Here is a 13,682-nt window from a genome sequence, read left to right as displayed (position 1 = left end):
GGCGCCGAGCCACTGGTAGTTTTTCTTCCCTGAAACCTGGATGTCCTCCTTAACCCCTTCCTTTCCCTACAAAAGATGCTTCAGATTCTCTCTTCTTATATCTTTTTTATTGTCTTCACTTCTGGAACCTCAACATTGCTACCATGGTCGAGGTCACCCACCTCTTAGTGTATTTCAACCACAGTCTTCTAACGGTACCTTTTAGGCCACTCATCACGCTGCTACCTCAGTAAACTAAAACCTAAATCTCATCCAGTACTCTTCTGCTTAAAACCTGCCAACTCTGAGTTATCCTTAGGTTAAATTCGCTGAACCGTTCACCCCAGCCAATTGAACTTCTTGACTTTTTCACACACCTGCTCTATCTTCTGCTTTTGAATATGTGTTTGCTTCCGCATGAAACCTCTTTCAGCGCCTTTTTGCCTCGCTAACTCTTACACGCATTACGGGTCTCAGAAGCTTTTCCTGGTTCATTTTGTCCTGTATCTGTGTCGGGGTCCCCTCCAGGAACTCCCCCAGCCCCACAGTTCCCCCATTAACCTGCTCCTGGTTTCCCATGAGGCTTAAACCGTAGAGAGTGAAAGGAGACGTGTTTAAGGAACACAGTGGGCGCTGCATGAATGAAAATAATAAAAATATTCGCAGAACCAGTAAGTGAAATAGCAAATCTCCTCAGAGCCCCCTATCTTCGGCCCGGGCGCAGCCAGCGAGGTCAGGTAACCCAGAGATCCAAGGTGGAGGGAACAGGAGGAGAAAGAAAATCCAAGACAGACAAGGAAAAAAAGGACAAGGGACGCAGAAGAGCACTCACGGAGGTAGGAGCCTGAACTTGACAAAACTCCATGATGAGACAAAGCTCGGCTCCTGGGAGGCGCAGAGGCTCACCGGAGGGCCCCCTCAGTGACGTCACTGGAGGCGCGTCCTGACTTCACCTCCCGCTTCTCCCCCGGCGGCATCTTCCGGTTCCTCGGAACTTTGCTCCCACTCTCAGAAATGCCCATCTTCCTTCTCGGTGACATCTGAGAACCTTCACCTGACGCCCTGCAGGCCTTGACGTGGGATGGGGTGGGCAAGCTCAAGTACAGCCCACGTATAACTCTTAAGCATCTTTCGATTTCCCTGATCATGTCAAGCTGGGAAGTGATTCCTCCTTAATGTGTTATGGCCTTAACTCACTGACGTAATAATTAACTAGACCAGGAACTGAATGTATTTTTACAAAAGTTAATTCAGAGCAGATTCGTAGGAGAAACCACACCTAGATGATAACCCCCCCCCCACCTCAAGAACGCAAAGTTCCGCGCAACGAAGGCCCCACCCACGGAGAGAGGAATTAGGTAGGGTAGAGTCACCAGAGCGCGGCCGGCTTCCTCTACGCCTGCGGCGCTTGCGGATGACGTACACGGCGCGCCAGGATTCGATGAGTTCTGAGGCCGGGAAAGTCTTTTCCACGTGAGTATATCTCTCTCGCGCGTGCCTGGGTCCCCCCTGCCAGGTGCAGCCGTTCGTCACCCACCTCAAACTTAATCTAATAATCCCACCCAGGCTGAGCTGCATCCACCTGTGGCCTGCACGCTTGCTTTAGTGGAAGCATCCATCTGATCGTGCGTACGCTCCGCAGACTCCGGCATGGTTGATAACCATGTAAACGCAGCCTTTTTGCCCCATTGTTGCATTCAGCAGTCGGCTGTCTATTTTGTGTGGTCGTTGGGGAAATAGCCCTGTTCCCACGCTCTTACATTTCATTACGAGTGTTAGACGAAAATCTAGTGGCCAAGATAAACAATGATTTCAGGAATACTGTCCTGGAAATGGGCTGAGGAGTTGTAGAAAACCAAGAGTTCATTCGGTCACGCAACAAATTTTCTTTTTATCTCATTTTATTTTTTGAGACAGAATCTCACTTTGTCGCCCCAGGTAGAATGCAATGGTGTCATCACAGTACCCAGTATATCTGGGATTACAGGCCTGCGCCCTGAGGCCCGGCTAGTTTTTCTTTATTTATTTTCTTTCTTTTTTTCTTTTGGTTTTTCTATCTTTAATAGAGATGTTCCTCAGGCTGGTCTCGAACTCCTGAGCTCAAGTTAGTCTTCCTGCTTCAGCTTCCCAGCGTTCTAGGATTGTAGGCTGAACCACTGCACCTAGCCAACAAGTTTTATTTTCTTGCTTCTTGGTAATTCAATGGAAATGAAGCAGCTACAGCCCGTGCCCACGTGGAGATTTTGTTCCAGTGGGGAGTACAAAATGGACAATAAATATCAGATAATGAAAGTACTATATGGGAAATTTAAGTGCCCATCAGGGTCTTGGTGTGATTGCTCATGACTTTAATCCAACGTGGGTGAATTGCCTGAGGGCAGGAGTTTGAGACCAGTAAGGGCAACATAGCAAGATTCCCATGTCTACAAAAAAAATGGGGGGTGGGGTGGGATTTAACCAGGTGTGGTGGTGCACACCTGAGGGTCGCTTGAGCCCAGGAGTTTGAGATTACAGTGAGTTATTACAGCACTACACTCCACACTAGGCAAGAGAGCAAGACCCTGTCTCTCTCTAAATATAATTAGAAAGCCATCTGATAATGGTTGCTTAAGAGTGGCTAGTCAAGGCTTTGCCAAGAGGGTGAATTTCACCTGAAATCTAACAAGAAAGAGGTAGCCCTGCATATGTCATGGTGAAAAAAATGCATTCCGGGACTAAGGTTGGCAAGTTAGAGGAATAGAGAAGAAGCTAGTGTGGTTGGTACATAGTGAATGAGAAAGAGAATGATGTGAGATAGGTTTGGAGAGGTAGACCAGGGAGTGGCCAGACCCAGTAAGCCAAGATGCTGACTTGGAATTTATACTTTGTGTACTGGGAGGTCCTGATCCTTTATGCTGATATTTGGCAAATAAATTGTTGTTGTGAAGGAGTGGAATCAGGGAGCCAGTGCATTAGTCCAGGTGAGTGATGGTGGTGGCTTGAACTAGGCAAGGGTGTCCAACCTGCAGCACATGGGCTGCATGTGGTTTATGTGAGGCCTTTTTGCTTATCTGTGGTGTCAGATGTCACGAAAAGGGTATTTTGTTTTGTTTTGTTTTTTTGCTCACAGCTTACATTAGTGTTTGTGTATTTAATCTACAGCAGAGAAGAAAAAAGTTTGGACACCCCTGGTAGAGTGAAGTAGTAGAAATGAAAAGAGTAATTTTAGATACATTTGAAAATAGATTTGCTGATGGGTTAGGTTTAGAGAGTATGGAAAAGAATTAAAGTTGCCTCTTGTGTTTTTGGCTTGAGCAACTAATTGAATGATGGTAGTGTTTATTGAGATGGGGAAAACTAGGGCAAAAGCACATCTGGAGAAATGATAAATCAAAATTCCTGATTTGGCCATAGCAGCTAGTCTCTGTGTTTATGACATCTATGCAGAGATGTCATATAAGCATTTGAATGTTTATGTGAATGCTTGCCTAGAGTTTCAAGAAGAATCAGCACTGGGTAAAATTATGGAATCCATTGGCAAATATGTGGCATTAGCTCAAATCATTTGAGATTATCATTTTTTGCAAAAAATGGTTGAATACTGGCAGTTTTATTGGCTCAATCTCCTGCTTCCTTGGGAAGAGGCAGTGTCTACCTTTGATCCCTATGTGTATTTTCACTCCTGAATTAACAGTCCAACTCAGAAGCCTTCCACTCTGCTGGGAGCGAGGGTGTCCCTGAGTGCTTGAGTAGCAAATGGAAATTCCCAGAGTTGGTGAGACTTGTACTCTTCTTAAAGAATGGGAAGGCTTTCGATAAGATAGGGGTAAGCATAGGCATTCTAGAAGGGGAGCAAAAGAATTGAGAGGATGCCAGGCAGATAAATAGTTTGGGATAGATGTGGAGGGCCTTTGAGTGTCAAGTTAAGGGCTTTGCATTTATCTTGAGCAAGGACAGAATATTTTGAATGGAGGAACTCATTTGATTTCACCACTTGGGTCTAGTCCAAGTCCAAGGTTTAAGCTTAGATACTATCTTTTCTGTTTGGGCTACTATAAAATAGTACCACAGACTGGCTTATATGTGTAAACAACGGAAATTTACTTCTTCTAGTTCTGGAGGCGTGAAGTCAGAGATCAGGGTGCCAGGCTTGTCAGGTTTTGATGAGGGCTTCTTCCAGGTAGCAGACTACAGACTTCTATTATATCCTCACATGGCAGAAAGTTCTCTGGCCCCTTCTTATAAAGGTACTAATTCCATTCATGAGAGCTCTGCCCTCATGATCTGGTTATCTCCCAAAAGCCCCTGCTCCAAATAACATCACATTAAGGATTAAGGTTTCAACATAACTGGAAAGTGGGGGAACACAGTACATGGCAGATGTGTTTCTTCCAGGAGGTCTTTGCCAACTCCTAAAATGCTGGATTGGTGCCCACAGTCCCTTGACCTTAACCACACTAGATAGGAAGTGTTTGGAATTTACCTGTCTCTCTCAATAAAATATAAATTCTATGAGGCAGAAGTGGTATCTATCTTGTTCACAGCAGTGTTCCTAAGACGTTGCCTGGGGCCCAGCAAAGTACAGATGTTTCAGGAACATGTGTACACCTCCCACCCATATTACTAAAGCTCACATTTTGCAGGGTTAGTTAAAATCCCCAATATTACGTTTTTGGTTGATTTTTTTTTTTTTTCACCCTGAGTAGCATGCTGTGGTGTCACAGCTTACAGCAACCTCAAACTCTTGGGCTTAAGCGATTCTCTTGCCTTAGCCTCCCAAGTAGCTGGGACTACAGGCACCCCACACACACAATACCGGCTATTTTTGTTGTTGTTGTTGTGGTTGTCATTGTTGTTTTAGCTGGCCCAGGCTGGGTTCAAACCTGCTAGCCTTGGTATATGTGGCCCGTGCCTTACCCATGGAGCTCCGGGCGACACCCAATATTACACTTTTTAGGTAAATGCCCCTATTACTTTCTCCTATCCCATTCCTAGTGCCTGAACTATCCTTGAAACTTGAAATCCATTTAACTGGTAAGCCATAGTTGTGTTATTTTTTTAGGAACCTAACTCATCTATTCGGCAGAGGATAACTGCAGAGATGACCCCTATCTTTCATTTCTACGTCCGTCCCTCTGGCCATGAGGGGGCAGCCACTGGACACACTCAAAGGAAACTACAAAGGAAACTGCCAGAGCTGCAGGGTGTCGAGACTGAGCTGTGCTACAATGTGAACTGGACAGGTTGGGCCCAGGTATTGGATTCTTAGGGAAGGCGTCCCAGTACCAGAGGTAGTGTCTCAAGGTATTCTTGCCCTGACTCTGCAGCTGAGGTCCTCCCAAATGCTGAGGAGATGAAGAAGCTGATGTGGCTGTTTGGCTGCCCCTTATTGCTGGATGATGTTGCTCAGAAGTCCTGGCTCCTTCTCGGCTCCAGTGACCTGTTGCTGGAGGTCGGGCCCCGGTAAGGGTCTCATCCTGGAGCAACATGTTCCACATCCCAAGACATATGATCCTTTCAAACACACTGCCCACTCCTGCTTCCATTCCTCTGCTTTCTTTTGGGATCCTTGGGAGATTTAAAGTAATCTCAGGAAGGAATCTCTACCCAGGAAGCCAGGCATATGCTTTCCCCCTTTGGGTAGATGCCTCTGAAGACTGAACCAGCTCCCAGACATGTTCTAGAAGTAAAATTAGTTGTATTCCGAGAAGATAAAGTCTAAGCCATTTTGCTGCCAGAAGGGCAGTTATGGTTTGGTTTGGTTTGGTTTGGTTTGAAAGCAGGTTTCTTGGTGCTCAGTCTAAGGCTGAAGGCCAATGGTGAGGCAGTGGCAGTGGGAGGTTGGCTGCACAGTGGTGGGCAGGACCCACCTTTGCAGTTGAGGCCTACTGGGGACTCTCGAGTACTAACCATTCAGCTCACTGCTCAGGTTGAACTTTTCTACCCCATCATCCACCAACATCGTGTCAGTGTGCCAGGCTGCTGGGCTGGGGGCCGTGGATCGTGTAGAGACTACCCGGCGCTACCGACTCTCGGTGAGGCAATGGGCGGTCAGGGTAGGGAATGAGGAGAAGGAGATGGACCAGACATAAGAGATTAGATCCTAAACTCTAGGGAGAAGCAGGAGGAGGAGCTCTTGGCTTTAGGCCTGTCATGTATAGTTGTACAGGTTGTTTATTATCCGAGGGTACCTGTTTGAGGGGTGAATGGGGCAGAAATACAGCCTATGCCCCGTTTATTAATCTGTGCATCCTAGCATGGAATTCATCTGGGAAGGGCACCTTTTCGTGATCCGAGCAAAGGTACTACATGGGGTGTCAGTGGGCAGGCCCTGTGTGACTTCGAGCGCTATGGGTAGGCCATTGTTCTCCATTTTCAACTCTTCATCCCTTGCACTCTGGGTATCTCTCTACCCCTAGTTTGCCAAACCCCCTTCGGCTGAGATGGAGGCCATCGCTCTGGCTGTCCTGCACGACCGGATGACGGAACAGCACTTCCCCAGTCCCATCCAGAGTTTCTCCCCTAAGAGCATCCCAGCACCACTCAATGGTCCTATCAACATACTGTCTGAGGGCCGTCTTGCCCTGGAGAAGGCCAATGAGGAGCTAGGTGGGCAGGGGGGTTCCTGGGAGGAGGAAGTAGAAGACCCAGGATAGGCCAGCAGGATGCTGAGACCTAGAATATGGCTGCGTTAGTTTCATAGTCAGCTCTTCCTTCTGGGGGTTGTCTCCTAGGTCTGGCCCTAGACTCCTGGGACCTGGATTTTTACACCAAGCACTTCCAAGAGCTGCAGCGGAATCCCAGTTCTGTAGAGGCTTTTGACTTGGCTCAGTCTAACAGGTGGGGAAGACTGGGGTCATTCTGATGCCTAAGCACTTACAGGTTGGGAGGGAAGACTGCAGGGACTCACCTTCATGGCTGTCCCTTGGTTTAGAGGCCTCCCTGAGTCTGTTTGAGGGCCTGGGCTCCCCTGTTTATCTAAGCGTCTACATTCAAATCTTGGTTTATCTTTACTTTGGCTCTGTATAATCTACAATGACAGAATACTTGAAGAGTATGACTTTTTTGAATATGTTTTGACCTAGTATTGAGTATGAATTGTTTGTAACAGCTGTTAATGCTGGTGAGAAGACATGGCACTGACATTTGACCCCCCTCTTTCTGCCCTCCTTTCCCCTTCCCATGCCACCTGCTGCAGTGAGCACAGCCGACACTGGTTCTTCAAGGGCCAACTCCATGTGGATGGGCAGAAGCTGGTACATTCACTGTTTGAGTCCATCATGAGCACCCAGGCATCCTCAAACCCTAACAACATCCTCAAATTCTGTGACAACAGCAGGTAGGCTATCCCTAAGGCTGGGGTGGTGTCCAGCCTAAGAGAGGGGAGGCCCCAGGCCTTGTTCGGATTGGTACAGATCCTAGGAAGGAAGCAGGGTCCAGATTAGGTGTGTCCACAGTGCAATCCGGGGGAAGGAAGTCCAATTCCTACGACCTGAGGACCCCACACAACCAAGCCGATTCCGACAACAGCAGGGTCTGAGACATGTTGTCTTCACAGCAGAGACGCACAATTTTCCTACAGGTGAGCTGTGTCCCTGGGAGGGAAAAATGAGATCAGAGAGTAGGGTAGGGCAAAGGTCCCAGGCCCCTGGGCTGAGCCTGCAAAAAACAATCAGGAAAGTTGGTTGTCCTTATTTCCAAAGGGGGTGGTCAGTCAGAGATGAGCTTTATCTCTGAGGCATGCGGACCACTCCCCCTTCTCTCTTTGCAGGAGTAGCCCCCTTCAGTGGTGCGACTACAGGCACAGGGGGCCGGATTCGAGATGTCCAGTGCACAGGCCGAGGGGCCCATGTGGTAGCTGGCACTGCTGGCTATTGCTTTGGAAACCTTCATATCCCAGGTCCCATCTTCTCCTTTTTTCCTACCTACTCTCCCTTCCGGATTCTTTGTCAGGCACCAAACACTTTAATCTTAGTCAAATGAGTGCCTTTTCTTGGGAGGGAGGCCCTGGGGTATCTGAGCTTTCACTGACCATGGTCATAAGGTGTATGGGCCATGGGAGACCAAGGTAGCCAGACTTGCTTTGCAGATCCACTATTTTTTTTTTTTTTTTTGAGTCTAGCATCCACTCAGCCAAAAAGCACTATATTGGATTGGTCTTATGATCACCACCCTTCTCCCAAATCTAATTTCCTAGAAAACCTTAAGAGCTCTGACCCTGAGAGTCAGAGAAGGCTGGGGTGGGAGATGGATGGCAAGTCCAGCGCTCTCTTGCAGGCTCTATCCCTTCCTAAAATAGAACATTCAACTATGTAGGTGGTCCTTGATGGCTTTGACTATTCCTGAAAGATGCTGGCTCCTCCGTCTTCTGTCTTTACAGTCCATTCAACTTTCTTCTTTCCTCCCAGGTTATAGTCTGCCTTGGGAGGATCCAAGCTTCCAGTATCCTGAGAACTTTGCCTGGCCCTTGGAGGTTGCCATTGAGGCCAGTAATGGCGCTTCTGACTACGGCAACAAGTTTGGGGAGCCAGTGCTGGCTGGTGAGACTTGGGGTGTGGAGGGATAACAGACAGTTAGTCCCAGAGGGGCTTATGGGTGAGGTGTGTGACCCAGTGACTGTGGTATCAGGCGAGCATTAGGGAGATAAGACGGAGTAAACTGGTCTGTTTCCTTCTTCCTGTGACGTCCACACTACAGGCTTTGCCCGCTCCTTGGGCCTCCAGCTCCCAAGTGGCCAGCGACGTGAGTGGATCAAGCCCATCATGTTTAGTGGGGGCATTGGGTCCATGGAAGCAGAGCACGTAAGCAAGGAGTCCCCAGAGCCAGGTGAGAACATGCACCTTTTTCTGCATCCAGCCAGCTTTCTCCCAGCACAGAGCAGCTATAGGGAGAGGATTTAAAAGACACTTCAGTGATTAGGGTTTTTTGTTTTTGAGACATATTCTCACTTTGTTGCTCAGGCTATAGTGCCATGGTGTCACCCTAGCTCACAGCAACCTCAAACTCCTGTGTTCAAGTGATCCTCTTGTCAGCCTCCTAAGTAGCTGCAACTACAGGTACCTGCTGCAACTTCGGGCAAATTTTTGTATTTTTTAGTAGAGATGGGGTTTCTCTTGCTCAGGCTAGTCTCTTAGCTCCTGAGCTTAAGAGATCCTACTGTCTTGGCCTCCCAGAGTGCTAGGATTATAGGCATGAGCCACTGTGGTGGCCTCAGTGGTTATTTTTTTTTGTTTTTTGAGGCAATCTCATTATGTCTCCCTTGGTAGAGTGCTGTGACATCACAGTTCACAGCAACTTCAAGCTCTTGGCCTTAAGCATTTCTCTTGCCTCAACCTCCCAAATAGCTGGGGTGACAGGCTCCCGCCACAACGCCCAGCCTTTTTTAGGTTGGAGTTGTCATTGTTGTTTGGCAGGCCTGGGCTGGATTTGAACCTGTCAGCTCTAGTGTATGTGTCTGGCGCCCTAGCCGCTGAGCTACAAGTGCCGACCCCTCAGTGGTTAGTTTTTAACGTCTCTTTTCCCCAATTTATGATTTTAAGGCAGGACAAAGGCTTTATGTCAGTGGGCAGGCTCAGTCTCTGCCTTTTCACCAGTTTACTTATGTGTGGCAGGGGCTCTCCTCATCCCTACCACTGTGATTCTGAATCACCCCTTGCTAAGTCAAGGCAGGCAGAGTTTATTTAGTAGCTACTGTGTACCATGGACTTTTATTTGCTAGCTCAGTTCAGTAAAGAAAACTACTGCACTCCCCTGTGTGCTGGGCACGTCTAGGTACTAGGGTGGATCAAGATAGAGTACTGTTCATTGAATAGGTGAGCCAGTTGTGTTGTTCAAAATTCAGAAGACAAGCTTGACCTGTAGCTCAAGCGGCTAAGGCGCCAGCCATATATACCAGAGCTGGTAGGTTCAAATCCAGCCCAGGCCTGCCAAACAACAATGACAACTACAACCAAAAAATAGCAGGCCGTTGTGGTGGGCGCCTGTAGTCCCACCTACTTGGGGGGCTGAGGCAAGAGAATCACTTGAGCCCAGGAGTTGGGGGTTGTTGTGAGCTGTAATGCCATGGCACTCTACCCAGGGCGATAGCTTAAGGCTCTGTCTAAAAAAAAAACAAAATTCAAAAGACAGGAAAGTTATACAGTAAAATTCTTCTTACTCTGGTCCCTGCTACCTACTTTCTCTCCCTAGAAGCAATCAATGTTAATCAGTTACTTTCGTATCCTATCAGAGGTATTTCCTACGAATATAATCAAGTCCATATGTGTATTTGCTTCTCTTACAAACACAAGGTATAACATGCACATTTTCTTTTTTTTAATACCTACTTTATTCAGGATGTAATTCTTGGCTCAGTGCCTATAGCACAGTGGTTACAGCATCAGCCACATACACAGAGGGTGGCAGCTTTGAACCCAGCACAGGCCAGCTAAACAACTGCAACAAAAAAACAGGCCAGGCACTGTGGTGGGCACCAGCTACTTGGGAGACTGAGGCAATAGAATTGCTTCAGCCCAAGAGTTTGAGGTTGCTGTGAGCTGTGACACCATGGCACTCTACCAAGGGTAACATAATGAGACTCTGTCTCAAAATAATAATAATAATAATAATAAATAAAGATGTAATTCATGTAACATAAGGTTCACTCTTTGAATGTATACAAGTAAGTGGTTTTGGGTTTTAGTATATTCACAAAGTTGTGTAACAATCAATGTTAACTCCAGGACATTCTCATCATTCCAGGGGGAAGCTCTGTCCCCATTTATAGTCATTCCCCATGCCCCAACCCCTAGCTTATGGCAGTCACTAATTAGCTTTCTGTTTCTGTAGATTTGCCTAATCTGGATATTTCATATACAGTCATGAGTCACTTAATGATGGGGATAAGTTCAGAGAAATGCATCATTAGGTGACTTCATCAGTGTGCTCATATCATATAGAGTATACTTACACAAACCTAGATGATATAGCTGCTGTACAATCACCAGACATGGGCTCTTGCAACATTATCCATGGATTTTGTATGCTTACGGAATATGAACAACACCCCGCCCAGAATAAATCAAACAAAAGAGAAAATAATACAATCAAGAGATGTGGTATAGCCAGGCTTTCTGGCAGGTGCCTGTAGTCCCAGCTTTTGGGAGGCTAAGGCAAGAAAATCCCTTAAACCCAAGAGTTTGAGGTTGTCTCCAAAAAAAGAGAGAGAGAGAGATGTGGTAAACACCAGATGTGTAAGGCTGCTGCCAATGTAACATGGCATATTATTTCACAGTGAATGTTTTTTTCTCATAAGTAGGAGAAAAGTGCCTTCTTAGACTCTAAAATAATGATTAAAAATATGGTATAGTTGGGCGGGGCCTATGGCTCAGTGAATGGGGCACTGGCCCCATACACCGAGGGTGGCAGGTTTGAACCCGGCCCTGGCCAAACTGCAACAACAACAACAAAAATAGCCAGGTGTTGTGGCAGGCGCATGTAGTCCCAGCTACTCGGGAGGCTGAGGCAAGAGACTCGCCTAGGCCCAAGAGCTGGAGGTTGCTGTGAGCTGTGATGCCACAGTACTCTACTGAAGGCGACAGAGTGGGACTCTGTTTCTAAAAAAAATAATTACGTTACTGCTTTATATTATTTACTATGGTATAAGTAACATAGTTGTTTATCATCAAGTATTATGTACTGTGGACAGGTATAGCAGCTCATGCCTATAATCCTAGCACTCTGGGAGGCCAAGGCAATAAGGAGTTTGAGACCAGCCTGAGGATGAGTGAGACCCTATCTCTGTTAAAAAAAATTGAAAAAATTTTCCTGGCCTTGTGGTAGGCACCTGTAGTTTCAGCTACTCAGGAGGCTGAGGTAAGAGGATTATTTGAATCCAAGAGTTTGAGGTTGCTATGAGCTGGGCTAATGAGTTGGCACACTAGCCTGGGCAATAGAATTGAGATTCTGTCTCAAAAAAGAAAAAAAGGGAGGCTTGGTGCCCGTAGCACAGTGGTTATGGCACCAGCCCTATTCTCCACGGCTGGTGGGTTCGAGCCCGGCCCAGGTCTGCCAAACGACAACAAAAAATAGCCAGATGTTGTAGCCACCTGTAGTCCCAGCTACGAAGGAGGCTGAGGCAAGAGAATTGCTTTGAGCTCAAGAGTTTGAGGTTGCTGTGAGCTGTGACGCCATGTCACTCTGCCGAGGGTGATAAAGACTCTGTCTCAATTAAAAAAAAAAAGAAAGAAAGAAAGAAAAAGTGTGTAGTGCACATATAGTAATTATATGTGTTATACTTTTATATGACTGACAGCACAGTAGCGTTATTTACACCTGCATCACAAATGCATGGCTGCAATATAGGAATTTTTTAATTCCATTATAATTTTATAAGATTACTGTCATATATGATCTATCATTGACTAAAATGTTGCCATGCAGTGTATGACTATAAATGGAATCATAAGAGTATGTGGCCTTTTGCATCTGTTTTCTTGGACTTGGCATAAGCATAATATTTTCAAGGTTCATTTTTTTTGTTTATTTTTTTGAGACAGAGTCTCACTCTGGTGCTCACTGTAACCTCAAGTTTGTGGGCTCAAGTGATCCTGTTGCCTCAGTTTTTCTATTTGTTGTAGAAATGGGGTCTTGCTATTGCTCAGGCTAGTCATGAACCCCCTGAACTCAAGCAATCTCCCTGCCTTGGCCTCCCAGAGTGATAGGATTACAGGCTGAGCCACTGCAGAATATTTAACATTCATTCTTTCTTTTTTAGAGAGAGACGGAGTCTCACTTTTTTGCCCTTGGTAGAGTGCTATGGCGTTATAGCTCACAGCAACCTCCAGCTCTTGGGCTTAGGCGATTATCTGGCCTCAGTCTCCGGAGTAGCTGGGACTACAGGCGCCAGCCACAATGCCTAGCTGTTTTTTAGTTGCAGTTTGGCCGGGCCCAGGTTCAAACCGCCACCCTCAGTATATGGATCCAGCACCCTACTCACTGAGCCACAGGCACCACACTTCAACGTTCATTCTTACTGCAGTATATCAGTCCTTTTCTTTCTTTCTTTTTTTTTTTTTTTTAAATAGTCTCGCTTTGTCACCCCTGGTAGAGTGCACTGTTGTCATATCTACAGCAACCTCAGTCTCTTGGGCTCAAGTGATTCTCTTGCCTCCGCCTCCCAAGTAGCTGGGACTACAGGTACCCACTAGAATGCTCAGCTGTTTTTAGAGAAGGGGTCTTGCTGTAGCTCAGGCTGGTCTCCAACTCATGAGTTCAGGTGATCTGCCCAGCTTGGCCTCCCAAAGTACTGGGATTACAGACATTAGCCACCGCACCCAGCTCAGTACTTCATTATGTTTTATAGCCAAATAATGTCCCATTGTACAAATAGATCCATTTTGTTTATCCATTCATCAGTTAATGGACATTTGGGTTATTTCTGCTTTGTAGCCATTATGAATAATGATGATATAGATGTTTGTGTATAGGTTTTTGTATAAATATATGTTCTTAGGAATATAACTAGGAGTGGAATTGCTAGGTCATGTGGGAACTAGCTTCAGCTTTTCAAGATATGCTAGACTATCAATACTTGTTATCTGTCCTGTTTTGAGTATAGTCATCATTGTGGTTTTGATTTACATTTCTCCAGTAACTAATGATGTTGAGCACTTTTCGTATGCTTTCTGTCCATTTGTATTCAGTCCTTTGCCCGTGTTTTTTTTTTTTTTTTTTTTTTTTTTTTT

General features: G+C 46.2%; 2 protein-coding genes across 3 annotated transcripts in view; one reads left to right on the top strand and one right to left on the bottom strand.

Annotated features, from left to right (window-relative positions):
- The window catches only part of CTC1 (CST telomere replication complex component 1), a 34,583-nt gene extending 33,351 nt beyond the window's left edge, over positions 1–1,232 (bottom strand). The window contains exon 1 of the mRNA XM_023514064.1: positions 812–1,232. Coding sequence (XP_023369832.1) covers positions 812–844 — 33 coding nt within the window. The 5' untranslated portion in view covers positions 845–1,232. The remainder of the gene's footprint in view (positions 1–811) is intronic.
- Positions 1,233–1,403: 171 nt separating this feature from the next.
- The window catches only part of PFAS (phosphoribosylformylglycinamidine synthase), a 22,873-nt gene continuing 10,594 nt past the window's right edge, over positions 1,404–13,682 (top strand). The window contains exons 1-11 of one of the 2 annotated variants that reach the window (XM_023514057.1): positions 1,404–1,452; positions 5,021–5,201; positions 5,286–5,421; positions 5,888–5,993; positions 6,378–6,567; positions 6,693–6,798; positions 7,157–7,297; positions 7,416–7,540; positions 7,730–7,858; positions 8,367–8,498; positions 8,656–8,784. In XM_023514057.1, coding sequence (XP_023369825.1) covers positions 5,060–5,201; positions 5,286–5,421; positions 5,888–5,993; positions 6,378–6,567; positions 6,693–6,798; positions 7,157–7,297; positions 7,416–7,540; positions 7,730–7,858; positions 8,367–8,498; positions 8,656–8,784 — 1,336 coding nt within the window. In that variant the 5' untranslated portion in view covers positions 1,404–1,452; positions 5,021–5,059. Of the gene's footprint in view, positions 1,453–1,612; positions 1,645–5,020; positions 5,202–5,285; positions 5,422–5,887; positions 5,994–6,377; positions 6,568–6,692; positions 6,799–7,156; positions 7,298–7,415; positions 7,541–7,729; positions 7,859–8,366; positions 8,499–8,655; positions 8,785–13,682 lie in introns of those variants that run through there. The other variant, XM_003791110.3, reaches the window with a different exon arrangement.

The sequence above is a fragment of the Otolemur garnettii genome, unplaced genomic scaffold, assembly GCF_000181295.1.
Source record: "Otolemur garnettii isolate 467f Iridium unplaced genomic scaffold, OtoGar3 scaffold00046, whole genome shotgun sequence".
Taxonomy (NCBI): domain Eukaryota; kingdom Metazoa; phylum Chordata; class Mammalia; order Primates; family Galagidae; genus Otolemur; species Otolemur garnettii.
The sequence above is the reverse complement of the archived record's forward strand: the minus strand, read 5'-3'. Positions and strand labels throughout refer to the sequence as shown.